General features: G+C 40.6%; 1 protein-coding gene across 5 annotated transcripts in view; it reads right to left on the reverse strand.

Moving 5' to 3' along the window:
* Positions 1-23,813, reverse strand: part of PRKN (parkin RBR E3 ubiquitin protein ligase) — a 1,215,897-nt gene that overhangs the window by 735,173 nt on the left and 456,911 nt on the right. For 4 of the 5 annotated variants that reach the window (XM_073219867.1, XM_073219864.1, XM_073219866.1 and 1 more), the window contains exon 4: positions 5,459-5,580. In XM_073219867.1, coding sequence (XP_073075968.1) covers positions 5,459-5,580 — 122 coding nt within the window. The remainder of the gene's footprint in view (positions 1-5,458; positions 5,581-23,813) is intronic. The other variant, XM_073219865.1, reaches the window with a different exon arrangement.

Consider the following 23,813-nt stretch of genomic DNA (forward strand, 5'->3'; position numbering starts at 1 on the left):
CATTATCAGAGCTGAAATCTTACTCATAAACATCGTGCTGTATTTTAAGCCCGTGTCCTGTTAGAAAAACTACGTTGTTTCTTCTTATTCCAGAAGCTTTGTTTTCTTCAGGAGGCGCAATCCACCAAGACTATGGGCAAAGACTGGAATGGGGTGGCTGTGGGGAGCAGGGCCCCTCATCCGCGGTGCAGGACGCAGCAGGCACAGGGCCGAGGGTGAGCAGCCCCTTCAGAACGGCCCCAGGGACACCCTCGTCATCAGCAGCACGGTGTTCCAAATAAACCTCAGCAACCCAGGCAGAGTCTTAACATGTTGCCCAGTGTCTGCTCATCTTGTGTTTGTGTAAACTGGTACTGAGAGATTTTTCAGAGACTGACCTACGAGCCCCATCTGATTATACCTATATCTGTCCATATCTCTATAGATGTGTGTCTTGCTTCTATATCAGCAGGCTCACTCTTCACCCCACACACTCACAATTCAACAATACTACGGACAGTGGAAGGAACTATGCCTACTGGCATTGAAGCTGGAGTTTGGCAGGAAACCAGAGGAAAGAGAGGGACAAGCACCTGCTGCTTCTTTTTCTAACATGAATCCCTTCTATGAATTTTAGCTATTTTCAAAATAGGGCATACTCTACATATCTTGGAAAACCTTAATTTTTTCCTCTGACTTTTCAAGATTAACAAAAAAGAAATGTTTTAAGGCATAAATTACTGATAATTTGATTTTTCACTAATGAGAGAAACAGTAATGGCACAGGTTATTTTACATTCTCCGTTTTATTGTTGAAGAACACAATCAGAAATGTATTTCCATGCACAAAGTGACCTCCCTTCTGTGTTCAACCCAGTGTCATTTCTGCATGAACCTAGGGGGACAATCTTGGAACAGGCAATTGAAAATTGGATGCTTGCCATGTTTTTCCAATCAGCTATCCCTCACTATTTTCCAGTGAGTCTTCATTTTCCTAAAAGCTATTTTGGTTAGTGGAAACCTTCATCAAGGTCACCATGAAATAAAGATCATTTGATTTAGGGATAGAAGAAAATCAGGCATCCGAGCTGATTCTCAACTTACCCTGAGAGTCAGGACAAAACTCTGGAATCACTGTCCCCGCCCTTAACACCATAGCAGAAACGGCTATCCATTCATCTTCCTTGCAAATTTATTATGAGGATCATACTAAATGTGAGACATCTGAACATTTAAACCTTAAACTATATGTATGATAGGTGGCTTGTTATCTTGCATGCAAAAATTTAAATAGGATTGAGAAAATGTTGGAATTATGAATAAATCCCCAATAACAACAAAAAATAATTCACAGGTTACTATAAAGACTCACGAAAAGCATGGGACTTGTTGCAGACTGATTTCCTCAGACCAGAAAAAATAAAATTACATTTAATAAAATAACCCAGGTGGCTAAGTAGATTTCAATTATTCTTGTATATAAAATACTCCTTGCCAAAACTCAAATAAACCACTGCTGCCCACTAAGTAGGCTGCCACACAAGATCCTATTTCTTTCTTTTTTTTCCTGATTAGAGAAAACTGTGTAAGTTGTAGATCTTTATAAAGTTCAGGAAAATGAAGCCTAACAGTTTTTGATTCTCTATACAGAAATCCTTCCTCGTGCCTAAGTTCAGTACCTGCTCCATTACTGCCAAGCCTTAACTTGCAGAACAATCAGCAGTGTGATTAGTGAGCTGCTCCACACAGATATTATTTGAAGGTACTATTCAGTGAGTATTTTTGTTATTAACAACAATTTGAAATGCCTGGTCTATTCATTTGCTGGGTACTAAAAATGTAGATTAAATAAACATTATTAGCCAGTTATGCCACATCCAGTAACTGTACTAAAAATCTAGATTAAATAAATGATGTATAAGTCATCTTTGAATCAATTCTCCTTAAATTCTTATGTGTATTTTTTCCAAGGGTGTATTTGAACGACATTGTGAGGATAAGGGAAGTATCTGGATCATAGTAATTACCAGATTCGTATAGCAAGCAATCTAGTCTAAAAGAGGACAGGGCTTTGCAGAAACAAAGAGAAGACGTTTCACTCCCAGCAACAACACTTGTTAACTGTGTAATTTTGGGCTCATTACTTAACTTCATGGAATCTCTCTGTTAAAAACATTGGATAATAATTTCTACTTTGTAGGTCTTGAGAATGAGAGAAAGTTACAAGCCTCAATTATAAATGTATAGGGAACAAAGTCAATAAACTGTAGCAAAACAATCATAATTTCTGGGATTAGTATGATCATAAAATGCCAAGTGGAATTTCCTAAGTAGGTGGATCTATTGAATCAGTGTGTGAAAGTTCAAATACAGCTACCATTCATTCAACATTATTAGCTTTGTGCCCCACAGTAGGCAAGGTATGTATGAAGTGTTACAAATAAACCAGGGACCCACACTGACAAGTTATCTGATCTTATGAGGCTTACAGGCTCTAGGAATATAGACAAATGGACAACTGCAGAAATTTAATGATACCTGTAATTATGTAGTTGAGGTTTTGGTCTAGCAAGGGAGGAAATGATAAGAAGAGAGGCCAGATAGTTCTGAAACACAGTGTGCCGAGCAAAAATAACGTAGGGAGAATAAAAGTCTGAATTAAAAAATCAAACGTGGAGCAGTTGTGGGACTGACCAAGCCCGGAGTGGTCGGGGGCGCACACATGAGATGGGGTGCAGCACTGGTCCAGGCAGGCAGGGTGATGCAAACACCACGGAGCTTCTGATGAACAGGGTATGGGGGTCCTTCTCCCATCCGAGCCAAAGCCTGAATTCATTTCATGTTGAAGTTCGTTCACAAGTAAGTGTATATGTTTGTGTGTTTATGGATACATAGTGACCATATGTGGAAAATAAGAGTAATAATAAAATAATAATAATAAAGCATTTAAGATTTTAGTTTAAGTATTTATGTTCCAGCTACCATTCAAAGTACTCTACATATTAAACTAGCCTTCATGGTGAATAGGAAATCGATGCTGCTGTCCCAGTGAGTAGGGGTCTACAAACTGACGTAGGGAGGAAGTTCAGAAGTGGGGCTTCTAACCCAGGCGGTCTGGCTCCAGCCGTCCTCTGAGGCTGACCCCATCCTGCCTCTCAGCGATGCCTGACTTCCACTGTGCGCTCCCGATGCCCGGGCTCCGCTAAGCGCCTTGCACGGGTGGGTGTACACTGGACCCGACAGCGCGCACCACGGCTGGTTCATTCAGACAGATGCTGCACGCTGCTCTTGTTACTTGCTCTCTACTTTTTCACATGGCAAATATTTTTATGAGAAATTTCACAGGAAATTCCACATGGTTTCTCTTCATTAAATAAATTATCGGCCCCCACGAGCCCCACCCCCGACTTGCTGACATCACCACGCACTGCGTCCAGTCCAAGGGCCGTGGCCTCGCCCACATACCGTGGACCTCGCCACCCTGCTGCCTGCATCCGACTTAAGTTTAAAAGCACCGTCTGCTCACGGGATGTCTGAACATGTGACCCTTAGTGTTAACACATCTGTGCAGTAAAAAATGGGGAGACTGAGACCTTAAAAATGTAGCTCCCAGAGTCTGGTTCAAACCTCCAGTCTATCACTCCGAGGCTCTTGTTTTCTTAATCTCTTCAAGCTTTGTGTTTCTCTAATCTGAAATAGAGTAACTAATAGTACTTAACTCAGAGTGTTATGAAATAATTAAATGAAATAATTTTTGAAAAGAATGAAGCTTGCAGTTCAATAATAATTTGTTATTGCTGTTTCTATTAAGAACAATTCAAAGTTGGTATAAATAGTTCACATCCAGCCTCTGCCTCCATCAGGACTAGAGTAGAGGTCTGAAAAATAGGAGAGGCTGTGTACTGCATTGGAAAAGACTAGTGGCAAGGAGAGAATCAGATGAAAGATAACCTGTGGGACCTTAGGAGAGCATGTTTCCCAGACAGAAGTGCAGTCCAGTGCCACCCCCAGAATAAAGCTCCATTCCAGTGGGTCAGAACAAAGCTGGGCATCACCCTCGGGCCTGTCTCCCTAAAAGGATTTGCCTGTGTGGCTGCAATGCTTTATCATAGTGAAGCACTGAACTGGATTTCTGAGTAACTCCGTTTCCTCCAGGCTGGGGGTAAGGACCCATGATTTGTCCTTTACTCGGAGCATCCTGCTAGTTCCTTCACACCCCTTCTGCTCAGCCACCACCCTAAACTAGGCCCTCAGTTCCTCACTGACAAGCCATATGAACAGCTTAGTAATTAGCCTCTGCCTTCAATCTGTCACCAACTTCCATCCCAATGACGAACTGTTACAGCACCACTACAGTTCTACCGCATCATGTGGTACCTCACCTTTGTTTTTAACATTTTGCCTTGGCTGTCCCTTGTCTGCAGAAGGAAATCTAAAAGCTTTAGCTGCCACCGAGGGCTGCTGAGGTAAGGGGGTGTGTGTCTCTCCTGCAGCCCCGGATCACCCCAAGAGCTCCTTGTCCTTATGCCTCCTCAGCTGTGCCCTCCCCACATGCTCAAAAGAGTGTGACCAGCATGCCCTTCACGCCTCTATTCACATTCACAGCCACATCGAATTTAGCCAAATCCTACACAGCTACCACATTGGGGACATGACCTAGTTGTGTTTCTGGTTTATATCAGGGGTTGGCAAGCCTTTTCTCTAATGGGCCAGAGAGTAAAGATGTCAGGTGCTCGAGGGCCACCCTGTCGGCACTGTAGTTGCTGTTGCCCAGAAGCAGCATAGACAACATGCATAAAAATGGGTGGGGCTGCATTCTCATGAGACTATTAGGGACATGGAGCCCAAACTTCATATAATATTCATGGGTCTTGTGGTATCATTCTTCTGATGTTTTTCAATCACTTAAAAATGTAAAAAAACATTAGGACATGGACTGCACAAAAACAAGCCAAGGCCACAGCAGACAGACGGTAGTTTGCCAAGCCCTGTTTCACATGCACACTGTTCCTTGAGCCACAACTTTCTTTTTCACCATTTTTTATTGAGGTATGACCTCCACTGAGCAACCTGAAGTTCACCGATCTTAAATAAACTGTCCAGTGGATTTTGACGTGCATATGCAACCATGCTATCATCCAACAGATGGAGATACAAAACATTTCCAGTTCTTAGAAGACTCCCTCCTGGCCGCTTCTGAAAGACACCCCTACTAAAGCCTTTTTTGGTTATCAAAGCAATCTCTACACTTCCTTTCATTAATCACCGACTAAAGAAATGGGGTCAATGGCCCTGTACTGCCTACATTTTTACCGCGTAGCATATTTTTAAATGAAACTTCAGATATCATTAACTATTACAACTACATAGAAGAAAAATGTCTTTTACTTTCAGTGACGGTGGCATCTGATCAGAAACCCCAAAAGGAAATATGCACTCACTTCTCTGGGCAGTCTCTGCCGATGCTGCCTTTCCTTACCTGGGCCAAGGTGAGTGTTGCTTGCTGGCAGGTGCTACATTGCACCCTGAGTTTTCCTGGCTGCACACTTTGACAGGGGCCTTTGCAATAAACATAAAAGCTGTTGTAGGTTGGTCTGCCTGCTGGGGGAAAAGAAAAAAGCAGAAGTAGCCAATCAATGCAGAATCCAAATTGAAACACATTTTAAAACCAACTCCTCAGGAGCAGTTTGAAACATTAGTGGGATAAATATTCCAACCAGGATAGAACAATTTAGTTTAGAAAATCTAGTTTTATGCTCAAAAGAGTGAAAATCTGAAAATCTTTTCACCCCTTGCCAACAGCCCTGTGACTTACTCAGCAAAGTAAGCAAACTGCTACCAGGTAGGCTGGCCAAGGGAATTTGCAACACAGGCAAGTTAAATGCACTCGTTGCTGCTGAAGTTTTTTAAAAGGATGGGAAATGCAGAGACTATTTGAAGTTTAGAGACCACTGCTCCTGAATTCTATTTCATGCTTCTGCACACAGTTCTGAAGGTTCCAGATTTTTCTTCCTAAGATTTTATCTACAGGGACATACCATCCCATTCATGGGGATATGAATGATATGACCACAGTTTGCTGGGTTTCCTGTGAAGACTTTCCAACACACAATCACATGTAAAGTAAGACAAGAGCCCTGAGGGGCTGCACAGAGCCAGCAGCCATGTGCAAAATGGGTGCCTGCCCCTTTGATAATGTTCTCTACCTTGACAGATGCCATTCAAATGACACGTTTTCAAGAGTGAAGCTGGACAAAAAAAAAAAATTCCAGTTCAGTAATTGAACATCTCTGATCATTTATCTCAAATGTCATCATACAGGGGTACTATGTTCTATAAATTACCAGAATCTTTCAGAATAGTTTCACACTTTCATTTCTGCAAAATGCTAACAATTCAGAAGTGCTTACCAGTAAAATACCACCTTCTGAATTGTTTAAATTTACTAAGTCATTCTTTTAATCCTTACCTTACTTCCTGCTGAGTGGGGGGTTACATGGCATAAGATTTTGTTTAAAATTTTACTCTTGTCTAGAAATAGTAAATGGTAATCACTTTTTGATCATTCTGAGAGAAAACCTTCAGCCTCCCACATGTATATGGTTTATTAAAAATAATTAGTACAAAAATGATAAGAAAACAAAAAGAGATCCTAAGGTCTTATGCAGCCCCATTTGCTATTCTAATTTACAGAAAGAGCCTCTGTCAACATACTGAATTGCCATTTGTTTAGCCATCTTTACTAATATTGTAAGTGACAGTACTTTAAAATTTAAAGCATAATAAAGATGCCAAAATATATAATTTTATCATTTATTGGCAATATATTTTATAATTATTGCTCCCCACAGAGTAATATTTGACTTCCAGTAAGAAGATAAAATATGAATATGTGTTTGTATTGAAAAGAAACTATGGTTTACTGACATATATGTTACTGTAGCTTTAGTACCTTAATGTGCAAGATATTTGAGTCTATGAATATCACATTGTTATTAGGAAATATAATAATTATATAAAATATAGTCTTAAGGTTTTATGTATATCACAATTGCAACAGATGGAATCATATATTAAAGTTATAGAAGTACCATTAGTTATTAGCTGCCAGAATATCAGAAGATCACAAGAACTGTGACAACTTTAATGTGTTCTAGGAAGAGCTTAGTGAAGGAGGAAGAATCCCTTATCGTTAAAACCTTGATCAGTAATAGGAACAAATATAATAATCACAATTTTTATAACCTACTGTAAAGGTTAAACCTAGAGAAACTGGAAAGGCAGAAGAAAAGGAATGGGAAAAAGAAAAGCGTACAAAGGGGAGCCAGGGTCAAAAGACTGGCGTTGTTGAAAGAGCATTTTAGCACCAGCTTTATAATCGTAAACGAAGCGTCTCGGAAGCTGCAGGAAACTAAATGACTCTTCTCTCTCCCTTAGGGCAATAGCAACATTTGCAATATTGTTTCAGCTAATGATATAGCCAGGCAGAATCTGAAGATGGGGCAACCCTTCCACCTCTGTGTGCTACAACCTTCCTCAAGTCCTTGAAAAGTTAGTCAGAAAATACTGCATGCCATCGTCTGTGCCCTAGACGCATACAAGATGACGTGCAATCTATTACACTGTGCTTCCCAGAGCCAGCTGCACGCTGGGGATTAATAGCCAGTGGAAGGAAGACCAAGGTCAGGCTCGTCCTAGCTGTGGCCGATCTCCAGTTGTTGGCTGTACTTGGTCAAGCAGCTGGGGTTCCGGTATATCCAGAGAATACCGTTTTCCGGATGGCTTCCCTGGCAATTTGTCTACTTAATACGATTTAAAATTGGCAAGCTTCTCAGTGTCACGCTGAGGTCTGGAGTGCACAGGAGAGGAATAAGGACGAAAAACACCCTAGTGTTTTTCTGGGCAATGTTCCCACTGGCATGGCTGAAGGTCTAAGGTGCAGATTCTTGAAAATGGCTCCGTAACTCCTCAAGGGAAGGCACGGCAATGTGAGGGGTGACCCAGAAAACTTTTCGCTAGACATCTGTCTCCAGTCAAAAACATACATCTTCCTTTTCACTTCTATTTGTATTCTCAAAATCTTTCCTAATCGGCTCTTCCATATGGCAACCCCTTCGCTGTCCCAAATGATCAAAGCAGCTTGTGTTTGTGTTCATAGATGCCCCTCTTTTTATATAATAGCTTTCCAAACCTAGAGAAATATTTCAAAATTCTTACAAATGATTCCCCTCACTGTAATTCGCACATCCCTCGCCACATCATGCACCCCTTCCATGTGTACGCGTGTATGTGCAGGAGTGTACGTATGCAGCTGTTTCTTGCACATACATACTTTTTTTGACTAAATCATGTGTGATTAAGTTTCAGGCATCATGCTGCCCAGCCCTAAACTGTTCAACAGCCTAAAAATAAGGACTTTTTCATATGAAACCATCAAGCTTTTTTAGTGATTTGGTTGTTTCGGCTGTTCTATTTATAGGTTCATCAAGTGTATTTTAAGTACACCTTAAAGAACACAACAGTGGCATGAAACTGTTCAAGTGTCAAGTCCACAGTTAGGGTTTTCTTTAGTTGAAGCATTTTGGTGGCTGGGTTAAGCTGAGGTGAGCAAGCCCTCTCACTGCAGGAGGTGACAGCGCTCTGCGACTGTAAGAGGGAATTCGCGGAGCGTAGCAGGTCCCAAACTTTATCCGACCTCAAAAGCCTTCCTCTAGCGGAACATTTTGGGAAACTATTTCTCAGGAAAAAAAACTTTGGAAAAAAAAATTGGAGGAAAGATTCAATTCACCATGTAGTGCTGGACCGACAGCAAACCAGGCTTAGAGTGTTTATGAGCTTGGCTTTGCACACACCTGGGAAGAGCCTGCTGACAATTAAGCTCATCCCTCCACCCCCAGCCATTAATCAACTTTTACATTATTTCATCATAAGCCAGAAGGGTTATCCTACTAATGCAATTGTTTTACAAAGTATATTTCTTTCATGAAGAAGTTCATGCTTTTTGTTTGTTAGTTTTGTTTTGTTTTGAGTTTGTTTGCTGGACAGACATTGGAAGCACAGTGTTCAAAGCCCTTTTAAAATGTGAGTCACTGTGTCCTTTCAAAGCATCCAAAGGGTTTCCTTAGCATTTTATAATCTTCTCATTATCTTTATTTTTTTCTCCTACTTTGTCTGATTAACACAATCCTTAGTCAGTCTCCTTTTTCCCACTATTGTCTTTTTGGTCAAAAAAATTGTCAAAAGCATTAACAATATTTACAACATATCTAGTAACACCTTTTAAAATGAATATATATTATTTGCTTTGGCTTTTTGGGAAACCAGCATAATGTGCACAGTTTCCATTTTTCTTGTATGTATTTTAGATAATGAGCTTATGTCCCCAAGATGATATTTTAATAAGACAAATGAATACTTAGGAAAACTCATCCTGATTCTGCTGAAAACTGTTCATTGACCTCAGAAGTTTTCATCATTTGTTGTCACTGAGAATCAAGAGTTTAATTGCTTGGATAATTTGTTAACTAGGGGAGGAGAAAGTGAGGTTTAACATATCTGGACCTGGGTATGATAATTCCAGTATCAACAAATTACAGGAACATATTCTATAGAGCAGGAACACAATTGATTATATTATACATAGGAAGAACACAATTGACTTGAAATTGCATTGATCATATATAAGCATATTAAAATATAAAGTACAACAAATCACCCAAGAAACTTTCTATGGCCACAGAAATGTTCTACATCTGCACTCTCCCATCCAGTAGCCACTAGGCACATGTGCTTAGTGAGGATTTGAAACATAGGGAAGAACTAGTGAGGATCTACTCTTTTCATTTATGTTTTTGTTTTTAATTTTAAGCAACTTAAATTTTCACAGTTGTGTGTGGGTAGCAGCTACTAAACTGGACGGTACAAAGGAGGAGAATAAGTAACACTGATGCTCCTGGTCCCCTGTGTCCCTCCCTCATCAGGCATACAGGTGACAACAGTAAGGAGAGTCTTCCTCACACTGAGAATCAGTGACCTGATGCCAAGCATGCTCATGTGAGAGGAATGCTGGCAGGGGAGGAAGAGAAAGCGAAGTTCTGAGCTAGAGGCGTTTCCTGGGAAGCAGGACAGAGGGTGTGGGGACCTGGGAACTCTGTAGCAGCAGAGACGGAAGAGGATATGTCCCCCATTCCTCCCTCCCACATGTCCCTATGCCCTGCATCAAGCGCAATGAGTCTGATGTGTGGCTGCACAGTGATCAACCCATCTGCACTGCCATCATCGTTTTTGACATCTGACCCACACAGCCAAAGTACAGTTGGTTGGCACAGCCTTTAAGTCTTCCTTTGATTTCCCCATAGGGATAAGATACCACCCTAAAGAATTCCATTTAAGAAGAAGAATGTATTCAGGCCAGTTTTGTCACTTTTCAACACTTGATTTATCCTAATATCATGCAACCAGCATCTCATAAGGTGGAGTCTCGGAAGGTGAGGGAAGCATCCTTCACAGTCTTCTTCTACCTCCTCCCACATCATCCTTCCTGGAACTTCACCTCCTTCTGATGATGGCCTTGTTCTTGTTTCTTAAATACCAAGGATAATGCCCTTTAGGTCCAGGAAGCAGCTACAGCCTGCCATGTTCCCTTAGCTTACTATTTCTAGTCATTTAGGAGTAGCTTTAGTCCTGCTTACCTGCTGCAAGCCCATATGGCATGAATCCATGACCAGAGCTTCTGAATCTGTGACCCTGACCCTGTGATGGGGCCAGACCACAGCAAGTCTCCCCCAACCTTTGCCAGAATTCTCGCTATCATATTTCTGGGCATAGCTCTGAAGCCTGTGCTGGACCACATTTACTGGGACGTGTGCCTAATGAGCCAGGTGAGCAACAAATATGCACCAGATGAACAAAATCAGTACTATCCCAAAAGGCCGGCAAGCTCATCTTTGCAAACCCATTTTTCCTTATATTGACTAGGAACTATCCATTTTGATAGTGTGAACAATGCATATTGAGTTAGTCTAAAGCAGTTACACATGAAATCCCCTCAACATGAACTCCCAGAATCATCTCTGCTGTGTGATACCTAATCATCAATATCTTGCTTTGGGTCACCGAAGAGATGAGGATCATGTCCACTCCAACCTAATGCAAACTACTGGAAAAAATCCTGCTTCACATTTGTTGTATTCTTGTCCTACTGTTCCTATTTGTTACAGCCTCCCTGTATGTATCACTGCACCCTGCTCCATACATTCCAAAGAGCTCTGGCAACTCCTTGAATTCAGTAGAATGGCAGCTCTTTGAACTTAATAAACACTTAATAAATATTTGCTAGGTCAATAAATTGTCCCATATTTTAAATGATGTGAAAATTGTAGCAAGTAAAATAACGTCAAGGGGAAAACTCATATAAAACAAAATATAGCTATGGTTACTAAATATTTAGAACATCTGTCCATCAGCCAAACTGACTGGACCAACTTCACATATTCTTCAAAATATTGACTTATCATATCTAAAATCTATAGTAATATTATCTTAAGATGAAAAAAATGACTAATATGATAAAGTAAAACAAAAACCAAAAGAATGCTTTAAAATTTTTATATAGGACTTAATATAATTGAATGTTAAGTGGAAAAAAATTGAATTATGAAAATTTACAAGCAGAACTATTCTAAAGGATGACAGTTATTACACATAAACACTTTCCATTTCAATCCTTATTCAGTGGGTTATGAGACCCCACTGAATCCAGGTACACTGTTTCATGCTTTTAATAAGCCATAGTTTTAACTCCCTTGGAGTAACGCAAGTAATACTGTGTTATAAACAGCTTCCAGTTATATAACCATCCATCCAGTGTATGTATTTATAAAATACATTTAGCAATCTCTAAGGAGACTCTACTCTTAAAAGCTATAACTTAACTCTCAATTTTTGTGCTACAGCTTTTAATTAATATATCCACATGATAATTCCAGGTGGTGAGGCAAAAACTGCTGATTAAAACTAATGCCTTTGCCTGTTGTCATGGCTGCTGATTTACTTCTTCATCATTCATTTTGAAAGTAATGGCCAAGCCTTGCATACCAAGACAAAAGTGTGGAGTGAAGCACAATTTAAGGATTAGGTTTAAGCAGGTTCAAAGCCAACCAGAGTAAATCCAGTTGCATATTCTTCCCAGGAATGGACACAGGCAGGGTATAGTTGAGGTGGGGCCAGAAAAGTCACAGCTCTTCAAAATGTTGAGTGGACGTTCATAACTCAAATTCAGATGGAAGAAATCATTGACACTACAGATGGCTATGTACAGTTTCCTCAGAGCGGAATCTCTGTAGCCATCCCTGTCAATGGATGTTCACCTCGACCAAACCCCAGCCTTCACTTGTCACCTTTGACAAATCGACTGGCCCTCAAAGCCTGTTTTCTCATGTGCAACATGGAAATGATAATAGTGCCTAACTCACAGGCTGCTGTGAGGACTTTGAGAAGAATAATATAGGTGATACATTAAGCACCGTGTCTGATAAACAGCAAATGCTCACTATACTTTAGCTGTTCTTATTTGCTGTCAAAAAGTTTAGAGCTCAGGTTACTCCCAGGTAAGCATATCTGTGAGCATGCAGTCTTCATTTCCTTAGGTGGCCACTTTCCTGCTGTTAAAAGTGTTGTTCTTCCACACTATTTCCATCTTAAATTTACTTCGATATTTTTTATTTGAAATAGTGGAGGTATACTTCATTTTAAAATTGCTTCAAACCTAACCAAATCCTTTGCAATTAAATATTTAATAATATCACAGAACATAAACCATGATGGAAAATCATTAAATTGATTTAAAGTTAACTAGAATTGTATTTCCATGAATAACTTTTTTATTATTACACAGGAGATAGAGGTGGATTGTAGAAAAATTAGGAATAGGAATAGAAAACAATTATATGGATTCAGTCTACAGGATGAAATTTTCAAGCTGGCTAATGCACTTAAAAATAGTATTTCCAAAATAAAAACTGTTTTAACTGTGCAGTTGTAAAATGGTATCGAAGGGGATTCAAAGTGGACTCCAAAATTTCATTTTATTGGCAGATTCACTTACATTACTATTTGTTCTTCATTGACAGCGTGATCATCACTGTTTGATAAATTAGGGAACAAGCTCAAACAGGTTGAGTTGCATCACTAAGACAGCCACTGGGTAGTCAGAGATTTGAATACTGTATAGGTTTTTCTGATTACAAAGCATATGCTTTTCCCCTAGACCATGTGATAATAAACTTGACTCAGATGCTGGTTTTAGTAAATATGGTAGGAGATTGATTGTATGGCTGCTAAAAAGTGGCACTTGAACACAGGTTGGCAATTATGCACTATTGCCAGCAATCACTAACAGAGTCAGCATCAGCCTTACCACCACATTTCCCTCATTCAATCAGTGCTGAAGGTTTCATGGAAATTTCCATTAATGTTGTGCAGCACTTTTACAGCATTCAGCAAGACGTGCAGGTACAGCAGTTGTCAGTAAGGGAAAGTAAATCTCATTTTTAAGGGTTAGCACATACGCTAAAACTGGATGTAATCCATGCTATGACATTAGAGTCAACAGAATGTCTTATTTTGGCAGAAGTGAAACTTTTCTTGCTATTTAAAAAATACCTGAAAAATCTCCTTATTTTAAGTGTTCTAAGTGTTAGCAAACCTGATAAGGAAATGAACACCGAGAGGAATGGCATCAATTAGAAAACACCGCAAGCAAGGTATGACCCTCCCCACTCCCACATTCTTCATTTCATTTCAGCTACAATAGCCAATATAATTAGTTTGGCATTACTATTTCATTGAAGCATAATATTTCCAATTTTCACTGCTACCATTAAATATCCTCTTAAAAATTCTGATGTTTAAAGTATCCTATTTTGCCTGTATTAAAGGATAAGGTAAAACATACAATGTTAATACAGCTAATCTTTCCCAGCACTGACTTACTGCCTTCAGAAGGTCTTGGTAGTCACTGAGAGTCAAAAAATCTCTACTTCTTAAAATATGAAAAGAATTATTTTTTTTAGTGGCACAGAGATTAGCTATAAATGTATGATGATGTCATCATGGTGGGGGAAAAAGATAAAATTGTCATCTCTTAATCAAGGCTGATAATATTGTGAATTATCGCATTAGAAATATTCTGGCTCAAACACACTTCTATATACTCCAGGACCCTAGGACAGTGACATTCTTACTACTTTACAAAAAAAAAGACTCCTGAGACCCACATAAGTCCTGATTATAGGTCATGGTCCAGGTCAAGGGCAACCTCTCTCTAGGACCTTAGACTAGGTCCTAAAAAATAAGAGTGCAGGAGGGCCATGTGGTCTGTGCCACAGGTTGTAGTAATGTCGATCTACCTTCAGGCATTACCTTGGCTAAGACAAGAAAAACTTGCTTTTAGAATGCTACAGAATCACAGGCCAGCACACATTCCTAACTTCTATGAAAGGAAAAGCAAATTTAGAGAAACTTAAAAGAGAAAAATCATTTAGTAGCAATCAATGGGGAAAAAATGAAGAAATAAATGTGTAATTTCTTAGAAAATCATCTAGCTTTCTAAACTTTGTCAATCTTGTCTGACTAAAGAGTCAGGTTGGTTGGGGAAAGGGGAGAATAGTGGAAAGTAAGCAGAGTGGTAGGCATATGGAAACAGTACTAGGGGCTTACTGAGCATTTGTCCATCAATAACATTAACAACCAGTATTCACTGACATCTTACTGTATGCTTGACACTCTAGTAACGTGAGAAATCATGAAACATAGTCAAAACAATCCTCATCTAACCGCTTTAAAGTCCAAGAATAACATTGACATGGATTCATATACATCTTAAAGAACATTTAACAAATACACAGCAGAGAAGGATCCTAGTATTCCAGTAACAGTGGAGAATAAGCCCAAGAATGGGATGAAAAGATCCCTTCTAATATGGAGTCTCTTATCTTGAAAGTTTTTTGATTTTTCAATTTCTGAAATGATCTAGCTACATTCCATGATTCTGTCTTTTTTCCAGGTGCAGCTACTCACACCCTTTGGAACCCTGGAATGCTCAGAGGACAGAAGGGTCACATCTGCCCAGATGGATGGGAGCCTGCTCAGGGCGGTTAGGCAGTGACCCCCAAACGTGTCTGAGCATTCCAATCAGAGCTTGCTTCGGGTCTCAGGCATCACAGCACACATACATTTCCTGGAAGTAAAGGTCCTGGGAGAAACCTTAGGAATACTTTGAAGAGGCTGTGGGCGAAAGAAAGAGCACAGTGATTAAGCAGAGGCAAGATCAGAGGTGCAGATAATCAACACCCAGAATCTGAGTCCCGGTGCTCTGCCCACTGTGCTGCAGCCTTAGGATCTGGAACCCGGGAACTGGGGTTTCCTAGGGGTTACCTTGCTCGAGTCACAGAATCACGACGCCCTGTGCAGCCGAGCCCAAGACCTAGAACACGGATTGCCCCTCTCAGCAGCTCTGTGGGTGCCTCCTTACATCTCCCGGGCACTGTGGGAGTGGCTCCCAAGTTTCTGTCCCGGGCTCCTCACGGTGCCTGGCCTGGTTATTAGTGCCCGCCGTCTCCCAGGAACCCTCCTTCCTCTCGCCTTCCGAGCCGGGCAACTCCCTCACCGCTGAAAGGGTCATCTTCGGAGGGCACACTGCACTAGTTCCCTGAAAAGGCAGTGCTCTTCCCTGGGGGCCTGTGACACGCCCCCCAGGGTCCACGGGCTGGAGCCCACAGCAGCGCCAGGCGAGGGACTGCTTACTGAAACAGTGGTTCTTCCTTTATAAAGAGTTTGTTTATCCTTTGTGTTTCCCAGTAAAACAGATATCTATTGTTTTCCTGTAGGAATATTTTCAATAATCATTATCAAAAATGACACTCCTAGAATGTGCACTATTTATTCAGGAGCTAAAAATAACCACAAAGATTGCTATTGATGGCTGAAATTCTTCCTAAGGGCCCAGCCTCCTTCCCAAATGCAATAACCACTGTCCTGTGCAGTAGTAACAAAACCAAAGCACTTGGATTGCCACACCACGCATCCCCAGACCTCCACATCTGCCTCTAGCCGGGGACCAGCTGCCTCCCTTGGGGAGTCCCACACGCCTTCAAATCAACATTAAGTGTCAAATGCTAGCTCCCTGAGAGTCCTGGTGCCACCGTCCCTACAACGGGTGGAACAGCTGTGCCACCCTTGCAGCTCCTGGTCCATTCACCAGGTATTTTGAACGCACCAGGCGCTGTAACCAGCAAGGTGCTGCAAACACATGTCGGTCCCTGTGATGTGGAAGTACACTGAGGAGGACTCCGTCTTGCTCCTGCTGATGTCCCCGAGCTTGGCAAACAGGGCACAAACAGCACTTGGCCTAGTGACGTTTTAAATGAGCAAAACTTATTTGCTGAAATCCTCCTATTTCCCGGAAGTGTTTCATTTTAGCTCTCCATCGTTTCCCCAGTCTGTTCACGGATGGGCCACATGCCCACACTGGTGTGTGTCCCTTCCACCGCAGTCTTAACAACTGCGGGCTTCACCATACTTCTTCCTGTGGTGTAAAATCCCTCAACCCCCACATCACACCTGCACGCTCAGAGCCACTGAGTAGACACACGCCTCTGCTGGCTAAGGTGATCCTTGAAAGAAGCAGAAATACTAAGACAACATGTCATCAGAACTTGCTTTAAAATTTTCATTTTGCCATTACAAATGAAACTGCACCAGGAATCATAAACACAGATGAAGTGCTTTTAAAGTGGTACCAGTTTCACTCACACTACTTTAAGCCAACCCTTTGAGACTCCTTCAATGATTCTCTGACACCCACATTTCCTAAAATAGCTACTCATGAGAAAAACAAATTACATTCTCTGCCTTTTGAAATGTGGGTAAATATGCAGTGTCACCATTTGCACTGAGGCAGCAGGCGCCAGGCGACAGTGATGTGTCAGGTGTGTCAGAAGGCGGGTGCATTCTCTGCTGCCCTTGTGAGGTTCCGTCTCCTTTGCTTCCCCCCTTCTCCTCTGGACAAAGTAATTTCCTAACAGATCATTTTCTGTCTTTGTTCTCTCCAGGACCCATCAATTCTCCAAATTGCTTTCAGATTAATTTTCCTAAAGTAAATCTTTGACCATAGCATTCTCCTTAAATGTCTCCTCATTGTCTCTCGAATGAAATTCAAACTCTTGCTTAATAAACTTAGCACCTCTGCTCTTTGCCTGCAGCAGATGTTCCATCTTTACCTCTCCTCTTCCTCCCTACATTCAAGGGAAACTGAGTCCTCCTGTGACACATCCTTTCCCACCTTCTCCAGAATAATTAGCTGATACCTAGAAATAAGGGAAACAATATGGGCAGCAAAAGGAAGTAGATTTTTTAACATCATTTACATTTATTTAATTTAAATGTAAATGTCCAATCGTGGCCATTCAGGTCTAGGGAAATATATTCATTGTTTAGTACTGATTAAAGGTCTCAGACTTAGGGGAGTTATTTGTCATTTGCAGATTTTTGTCTAGTAGATAATAATTTCTGTCCTGAGAAACAGATAACCCCAAAGATACATGGTCTCTTGGATATTTCAAGAAAGAGAGAGAGAGAGAGAGAGAGAGAGAGAGAGAGAGAGAGAGAGAGAGAGAGAGAGAGAGACGTTTCTCAAGAGCTCTTTGAACTAATAATATCTTATGCTCCTCATTAACTGATGAGGTAAAACTGTTTACATGGTTTTATTTTATATTTGCTTGAGAATCATGATGCTACCTTTTATAAATTATACTCTAATACCTTCTTATTTTTAGGGAGAGAGATTGTGAAAGGCCAGGCAGGGGCTGTCTCTGAAGAATATGCAATAAATATTCACTTTTTTCTCTTCCTCTTTGCCCCTTCTATAACATCTAAAAATGCACCATTTCTCTCTATTTCTACATGCCCCAATTCCCCTCCCCTACAATCATTTGGGGCCTAAATGTGCTATCTCCTTCAGGAAGTCTTTAGTGATTCATCCATCAAAATGTAAATTCTTTGCCCCTAAATTCCCATATTTTATTTACATTTTCCTCTGGGTGATTAAATCACCATCTATGCACCATATCCCATAGATATTTCTATCTACCTTATTAGACTATATTTTTGAGGGTGGAGAGTACATTTTATGGTATTCTCTCTGTGTCAATGAATAAATAATAGCAAATATGTGGAAGAAGTCAAGCAACTAGACTTGAAACTAACAGTGTGAAACAGGAAAGTCTTTTAGCTTGCAAAAGATAAAATCACAATAAACTGACCCTAAAATAACTTAATCTCTGTGACAATATAATGAGGAATGTTCTTCCAGACCCATTAAAATGACACACAGGTTGGTAATTATTTTTACAGTGTCGGGATTCTAAAATGAAATGTTTCTCAGCTTCTGTTATTTGGCAATGCTAAATGAATGTTGTCAAAAGATTAAATATAAATTGGTTATAAATCTTCATTTAACTACATCGTGTAGGGAAGGTTACATTACAATAGCCATGTTTGTGTCAGCATTAGGAAAATAAAGAATCTTATTTTAATAATATTAAGACTACTGAAATTATTGTTTATTCTACATAATAGGCGTTGGATTTGATTATGATGTCAAGGATGGTCACCACTGAATACAGGAGAAAGGCTGCCAAAGCTGAGGGCAATGGAGTAGCCCTTCTGGATTCCACGTGCAGTCCGACACCTGCAGTCAGCGTTTGCAAGATGCACTGTCACTGCCTGAAAGGTACACTCATGGAGCTGACCAGGTTTTCCAAACTCATTCAAAAATCAGAAAACAGTCTTTTTTAAACCCAGTTTGCCTGACTCTTTTGAGCAATGACCCATGGTTTCACCCCCTGGCCAACCTAGCTGGTGGCTTGAATGTGATCTACTTGTAATCTTGGAAACAGGCTCTCTGGAGCTCCCTGCCACCTTTTAACTTTGAAGTGGTGTCGCCATGCAGCCCGGAGAGCTTGACGAATACCCTCCCTCACACACCAAGCTGGTCATACTGAAGGATGAGGCCAGTCTGCATTACCGCAATTGTAAGGGTCAGCAAAATCTTACTTGAAAAAAATAACTCTTCTTTTGACTATATACTTCAACTTTGGGAAGATAACTTTTGGTGATAAAATAAGGACTTTAGAGGAAACTAATGTTTCAATGATTAAAAGGAACTTGTAAGATTAAATTTGAATTGCAGCAATAATTATGCCAGGAATTACATCAGAAGTCTGACATGGAGGCAATCCTACTTTCATGATTAACTCACAATTGTAAACTGCAAAAATTTCAGTCCACTTATATATATATATATAGCATACTTGTGTAAATACAGGCCTACAACTAATACCTCCATCCTATAATTAAACAAGCTTTAGCTAAGGATGATTTATATCAGAAAAAATGAGAACTTATCTTCAAATTTGTTTACTTTTCTATAAATTAAGTCATTTATAAATGCCCCTTAAAATATCTTACTTAAATATTCACCAAAGTTTCTCAGATGAGATTATCAGAGATCTTTTTTCTTTAACTTATTTATTGTCTACCACAAAGGGGATATAATTTATTTTAGTTTTTTGTTGGTATTTTGTTTTCCTTGGACTCTGTAAATTTATTTGTTCTTCTTTATAGTAAAGATGCATTATGTTTATAATAATAAAAATAAACTTAAAAAATAAGCTCACCTTTCATAATTACAAAGATAAATAAAACTTTAATCTCTTCCTCTCTAACTCTCTCTCTGTATATGTTTAATACTCCCTTTTAGCCTAAGGGAGAAAGGACACAGATGTGGCAAGACAATGAAAAATGCAAGAACAGAAAGAGTCATGGAGGGAAAAGGTAGCAGAGAGGAAGCTACGGAGAGAAAGAAAGACCAAGAGAACAGTCTAAGAGAAAAAGCACCCACACAGTTTCCAGAGGATCATGGGAAAGAAAGATGAACGTTGGGAGGGACCCAATGTCACATAGTAACATTCCCTGATCTCATGACCCCTGACAGATTGCTCTGGCCCCTCCTCACTAGTGTAACGCAAATGGGCTCCTAGCCCCTGGCAGGGTGTCCCTGTGGCACACAAGCCAAGGCCCACCACTAGTTTCCCTTCCTGCTGTTTCGTCTCCACACCCTCCTCTCCCTTCCTGGAGCTTTCGTGCATAGCAGGTGGGGAGGGGCAGAAGGGCAAACACACTTACATCCACATACTCTCCTTCCCTCTCCTCACATTACACGCTGTGATTTCTCATGCTAAAAAAATAAAGGAAAAAAACTATTAATAAATATATCAATTGGAGAACTATTTAAATCTCCATGGGAAAAATAATTACTTTTAGCTTGAGAAAAAAATACTATCATGGTATGAAAACATCCACTATGGAAGGAGACAAACAGGATTACAGGATGCAACCCCACCACAATCCCTTGGTGAAAGAGATGGTGTAGCGTACAGCCAAAATGCAAACACCACTCACACAACTAAAACACACTATGCCACCCTCAGGGTCCTGGGCCCTTAGATGACTGACCAATAGGGTCAGTGGTGACAGGTGTGCAGACGAAGGACCGCAGCCCATGCCCTTGACTGAACCCCTTGAAGTCCCCCTCACAGAGCCCCAGGATCCCTGGAGATGCTTCCAGACGCAGAGCACCTTTGCCTCACTCACTGCAGACACACCCCTGGGGACAGCCGCGCGGGGTGGGGCAAGCCTTCCCTTACAGGAGGCCTGCAGATGGGGTGGAGAACCACACCCCCAGGAGATACTCGTGCTCTCTAAGGAGCAGGTGGAGAGCTCCTGAGTGCAGCTTGTTCTGCTGGAAAGGGGCTGAGGAACACGGAGTCACCTGCCAGGAGACTGTCGGGACCTGCTTCTCTGTCCCCTGGTGCAGGGCATGTGGCAGAGGGAGAGATTTCGGGGGGTGTGGCTGTCTAGAGCCCTGAGGGGAACAGCAGCTGGAGGACAGGATAAGCCTGTTGTGGAAAGCCTCCTTGGAAATCCACATATATTTTGGGTTGGGGTTTGGAAATTGATCATTTGTGCAGTTTTAGGTGGTATTTTTGAATCTCACTGAGTAATTCTGGTGCACAGCAAGATACAGAAACCATTCATAAGAAGATTCAGATGTCAGCTGAGTGGAAGGAAATAGCCTTTCCAGGAGAACAAAGTGCCATACAATGCAGGGTCCCACCGAGACAGTACTGGGACCCTAACAACAAACCCCTGGGTGGGGGGCCCTGGTGCCGCAGGTGGGGCGGGTGATGCTCAAAGTTTTCTACTGCTGCTCACCCAGGGCAGTGATTTAAAGAAAGGTCAACTCCTTGTCTCCTCTCTATCTCTCTGAGCCCAGCCTATATGCTTCTCTATTCAGATAATTCTTTAAAAATCAGACAAAGATTTGACTTATCCTTACAGAAACTTTCCCATAAAATCTACTAAAAGCTAATAGACTCAGAGATCTATAAAACGCTTCTTTACCTAACAATTGCAAAGACAATGGCCACATTGTTCAGTAAAAATAATAAAAATTGACAAGCCCTTGCTTTTTAGATCTTCTGTTCCCCACTGTTCATTACCAGTTTTCTTTCATTTCTAAACTGTAAAATGCATATTGTGAAATCTGGCCAAATGGATCTTTGCATAGATACTGTGTCTTGCTTCTGCTGGGGATGATTTTCATTAGGAATGAAGAGGAAAGGCAATATTTGTTACAAAATACATTCAAGTTAAAAAAAAAAAGATAAGAAAAACATGTGCATCATTCAGCTATCCTCCACAGCATGCAGGAAAAAAAGCACACTTTACAAAGACAATGTCTTTTTTACTCCATTTCACAAATTACAAATCTACAAGGACATAGTTTTTGTGCAGGTTGCTAGCTTTGATTCTTTGCTTAGGAAGTAATTACAGTTCAGAGATGAAACTATGCCTGTACTGGGGGTGTGCCCGTAAAGACAGCCGCGGACATCACTGACCCGCGAGGGACACATGCCACTGTGGCTGCTCTCACATGACGGCTTCCTCTTGGCATGAAAATTAATTATAAATATCTCCTGAGTTGCATGCCTTTGAGATCTTGGCTTATAACAAAACTATGAGAGTAGAATATCCATATGTTCCTTACCTTATTTTATACAGTAATTGTTGATGAAACCCTCCAAAGCTATGAGATGGTATTTATTGAGAGCTAACTATTGTGCCAGTCTGGTGTTAGATTCTGTCGAAGATCCCTGAAAAGTTTATATATATATATATATTTTATGAGTTTTACAGATAAAAACTCTGAGTTTCAGAAACATTTTCTGTCCGGAGCCACAAGGCTTTGTAAATGCCATCTGTGGGATTCACGCCCAGGTCACTAGGCCTCCAGTCTATTGCTCTTTTGGCCTCAGTAAACTTCAGCTTTCTGAAGTTAGATTTGATACTTGAAGGGCAGCCTGCCTAAGAAAATAAACTTGAACACCAAAAAACTTTAAATTGGGGAGAGGTTGCAATGAACAGTTTTAGATACAGGAATAACTAAATTTAAATACCAGTTGGGCTACTAACAGCTGTATAATCTGAGACAAACGGTTAAAACTTTCTGAGCCTCAGTTTACTTGTCTATAAAATGGGGATAACGATATATGCCTCAAATGATGGCGAAGAGCAACAAATAAGGAAAATATTTAGTGAGTGGCACATATTTTCAGATCTCCTGAGTGAGCATGGTCAGGGGTGAGCCTAGCTAGGACAGAATGCATGGAGGAAATATCTCTACACAAACATCAAAGAGTGACTAAATGAACCAAGGGTACAAAGTCGAGACTCATCAGGAAACCAGGGAAGAAAGTTCTGATGGACCCAGAATGGGCTACTTGCAGCAACTCGGGGGAAGAACAAACAGTCCGTGGGGGGTATAAGGGAGGAGGCAACACTCAGCAAACACCTCAGCAGGGACTTGTCACAAAGGACCGGAAAGGGCCCCGTACAGCTCTAAGCCCCCAATAAATGCTAAAGCTCCACATTTCACCCTTGTCTTGAAACGGGATACATTGTGAATATATTTATGGGTAGCAACTACTTCTTAATTATCCTGTGTTGTTTTGGCCAGTTAACCCATTGTCTTGTTGGTGTTTATTTCCGGGGACTTAGATAAGTAAAAAGAGAAGAGAATGGTAAACAAATAATCTGAAAATCTTTCCTCATTAAATCAGCATGTATTGTTTGAAAGATTTGTTTCTGCTGGCCTAGTTTCTTTTATAAAAACCTAATGTACAGAATAATGCATATTCTGACTATTTCTTCCCAAGATGTTTATTTATTAAGAAATTATTTTTTTCTTCTTTCTTTCTTTTTTTTCTTCCTTCCTCCCAGTGCTCAGCTGAGTATCTCGCATTTTCTATTAGCTGAAATATTGAGTTGGCAGGAAAATGAAATGGACCTTCTTCAATTTGACTGTTTTTCATTTTCATCTATGTATTTCTTTGACAGTAACTTGGCTGATGAATGAAATTTGTCTGAACTGTGAAAAATAATAAGCCCTGGTTTCTGACTTTGCTATCTTGAAACAAAGTCATTGGAATTTTGAAATAATTGTGTCTTATTCTGTAGTTCTTGATGTAATGAAATTTGGAGTGGTAATGAAAACTCTGAATGTGGCTCATGCCACAAGGTCCCAGTCATCTGATGTCACAGTAGCATGGAGAGGTCTTAGCAAAACTGCTCTCAATTTTTCAGCTGGACATCTTTGTTTCACAAGCCATAACTGACATACACTATGCTTGTCTGGCATTATTTAATTAATAAAA

This window comes from Manis javanica, chromosome 13 (genome assembly GCF_040802235.1).
Source record: "Manis javanica isolate MJ-LG chromosome 13, MJ_LKY, whole genome shotgun sequence".
Lineage (NCBI taxonomy): Eukaryota > Metazoa > Chordata > Mammalia > Pholidota > Manidae > Manis > Manis javanica.